The sequence below is a fragment of the Dipodomys ordii genome, unplaced genomic scaffold (genome assembly GCF_000151885.1).
Source record: "Dipodomys ordii isolate 6190 unplaced genomic scaffold, Dord_2.0 Scaffold15, whole genome shotgun sequence".
Lineage (NCBI taxonomy): Eukaryota > Metazoa > Chordata > Mammalia > Rodentia > Heteromyidae > Dipodomys > Dipodomys ordii.
Window position 1 is genome coordinate 1,513,245 of NW_012267231.1, and position 3,198 is coordinate 1,516,442.

General features: G+C 49.2%; 1 protein-coding gene across 1 annotated transcript in view; it reads left to right on the forward strand.

Annotated features, from left to right (window-relative positions):
- The window catches only part of Sec11a (SEC11 homolog A (S. cerevisiae)), an 18,513-nt gene that overhangs the window by 499 nt on the left and 14,816 nt on the right, over window positions 1-3,198 (forward strand). The window contains exon 2 of the mRNA XM_013012110.1: window positions 1,906-2,015. Coding sequence (XP_012867564.1) covers window positions 1,906-2,015 — 110 coding nt within the window. The remainder of the gene's footprint in view (window positions 1-1,905; window positions 2,016-3,198) is intronic.

Genomic DNA, 3,198 nt, shown 5'->3' on the forward strand with positions numbered 1-3,198 from the left:
CGGGCGCCTCGTGCCGGGCCCCGAGGCCGCGTCCCCCGCTCCCCCCGCTGGACTGGGGCCTCTGCGAGCACCGGTGGACGTCGCAGTCGGGGCTCGAGTCGTTTGGGCTGCCCCGAGGCGCGGGTCTTTGTTTGGCCGCGGCGACCCGCCCCGCTACCGAGGTCTCCATCCGAAGCAGAGGTGTTGAGAGTGCTTGGGGAACGCGTCAGTCCTTGTGTCTTCTCCATCAGCCCGAGGCCACCTTTGCCTCCAGTCGATCTCTTGAAAGCGTGTTTTGCTCTTAGGAATGATCACGGCTCAAGGTTTGTAACTTGCAGTTAACCTTAGCTTCTCTGTGATCTTTGAGGCCTGCCTACAAGATTCTGAGCGATTCCAGTTCAGAGTTCAGGCTGGGCTCAAGCTTAATCTTCCCGCCTCAGTTTCCTTCTTTTCTCGGCTGTGGCGCTGTCCCTGAGCTCTTTCGCTCAAGGCGAGTTCTCTACCACTTGAACCACAGCGCCACTTCTGGTTTTCGGGTGGTTCATTGGAGATGAGAGTCCCACGGACTTTCCTGCAGGGGCCGGCTGATCTCAGCTTTCTGAGTAGCTAGGATGACAGGCACCAGCCTCCCTTAGTTTCTTGGGGTGCTGGGCTTACAGGCCTGCACAGCTAGGTCTGGCTCAAAATTTCTTTTTGGTGTTTTGAAGCAAGATCCAGTTAGACTTCAGATACTACATTTAGTCGTGTTTCTTTCTAATGTGGAACAGTCTCCCGTCTTTTTTTTTTTTTTTTCTGTGACATTTAGGGTTTGTTGTTATCTTGGCCCATCCTGGGACTTGAACTCTGAGCCTGGGCGCCATCCCTGAACTCCTTTTTGCCCAAGGCTAGTGCTCTACCACTTGAGCTACAGAGCCACTTCTGGTTTTCTGGTGGTTTATTGGAGATAAAAATCTCATAGACTTTTCTGCCTGGGCTGGTGTTTGAACCATGATCCTCAGATCTCAGCCTCTGAGTAGCTAGGATTACAGGCATGAGCCACCGGTGCCCGGCTTGCATATATTTTTTAAAATAGCAAAAATGAGCTTTATTTTACTTACTTTTGAAATCTTTGTTTTTTGTACTTTTTTTTTGCCAGTCATGGTGCCTGAACTCTGGGTCTGGGCACTATCCCTCAGCTCTTCAGCTCAAAGCTAGTTCTCTACCATTTGAGCCACAGCACCACTTCCAGCTTTTTCTGCTTATGTGGTGCTGAGGAATGGAACCCAGAGCCTCATGCATGCAAGGCAAGCACTCTACCACTGAGCCAGCTTCCCAGCCCCTGTTTTTTGTACTTTAAAGTGTAGTATGATGCTTTGGGGGGTGGCTCATAGCGTCAGTTTTGTGCGTTGGGCTCTCCCCAATCCAACTTTCACACCATTTTGCAGTCCTGGCGGTGTCTTTGAACTGCTAGCTTTGGCGGGCAGCCGTCCTTTTACCGAACATTCTGCAAGTGTGGCCAAAGCTATGGGGCTCTTGTTTGTTCTCTCGCTCCAGAAGCCTTCCTGCTGTTGTGGCTGCTTGTGTAAGTTATGGCAGAAGGCCGCCCTTGGAGTCTGACCCTGTGACTGGTGAGCTGTGGAACTCTGACCAAGTCTTCTCTCTGAGAGGAAGTTCCCCAATTGTAAACTAAGCAGCTGGCGTTAAATGTTGAGAGAGTGGTATGGGAAATTAGCATGCATGTATTACTGTTGGGTGTGAATCTAAGCTGAAAGAACTTCTGTGAGAGGTTATGGAAACAGCCCACTGTTACCCAGATGTAACCGGGGTATTGGCAAACACCCAGTTCAGAAGAGCTTCTTGAAGACTCAGACTTGAGCTGCTCTAGTACTAATGGATGCCGTTCTGGGTTGCCTTTGAGAAGCTAACCTCTTCCTTTTGTCCTTACAGCTGTATTATCAAGTCCTGAATTTTGGGATGATTGTCTCCTCAGCATTGATGATCTGGAAGGGCTTAATGGTAATAACTGGAAGTGAGAGCCCCATTGTAGTAGTGCTCAGGTAATATGCTTTCTTTTCAAGGCTTGGAATTGCATGCCATTGCTTGGGAGAAAACTTGAGATTGTCCCTTAGAAACTGTTTTCCAGAGGAAAGCCAAGATGGAAAGTACCACTGCTCACTTGGGAGAAATAGTCATCTTATTGGGTGTTCCCACTGGGTTCCCCAAGCCCAGCCCCTGCCTGTGAGAAGCCAGCTGCGGAGCTTATTGGCTTGCACATCTGCTTTGTCTTTTCCGCACTTGAGTCTAGCATTTTGCTCGGTGTTTGATCCTTAGCTTGTGTAGACCAGCATGTGCTCAGGGTCAGTACTGAAGCACCTAGCTAATCACTGTCATACCTTGTCACCTTTAAAGGCCACTGCTGACTAGATTCGTGGCATTTTAGAGATGTGGTAGTGGTGGTGTGTGTGTGATTGGTTCCCTTACTGAGGCTTGAACTTGGAGCCTGGGTACTGTTCCTTATCTTTTTTCACTCAAGGCTGGCTCTCCTACCTCTTGCACCACATCTCCACTTGGCTTGTTAGTGGTTAATTAGAGATAAGAGCATCACAGACTTTCCTGCCCAGACTGGCTTTGAACTGTACTTCTCTGATCTCAGCCTCCTGAGTAACTAGGATTATAGGCGTGAGCCACCAGTACCCAGCTTACTTAATGTTACTCTTTTTTTCCAGTCCTGGGACTTGAACTCAGGGCCTGGACACTGTTCCTGAGCTTCTTTTGCTCAAGGCTAACACTCTTCCACTTGAGCCACAGCACCACTCCCAGCTTTTTCTGGGTATGCGGTACTGAGGAATTGAACCCACGGCTTTGTGCTTGCTAGGCAAGCACTACCACTAAGCCACATTCCCAGACCTTAATGTTACTCTTAACAAGATGAGTGTGACTTTCTCATTGTTATAATCACATATTTCCTACTCCATCAAGTGATTTCTTTTTCAGACCTTACCTAGACTTTTACTCATATTTGTACCTTAATCCTCTCTTTATTATTTTTTGGGGGGGGTCCGGTCATGGGGCCTGAACTCTGGGCCTGGGTGCTGTCCCTCAGCTCTTCAGCTCAAGGCTAGCCTAGCGCTCTACCACTTGAGCCACAGCACCACTTCCGGCATTTTTCTTTTTGCTTATGTGGTGCTGAGGAATCGAACCCAGGGCCTCATGCATGCAAGGCAAGCGCTCTACCACTGA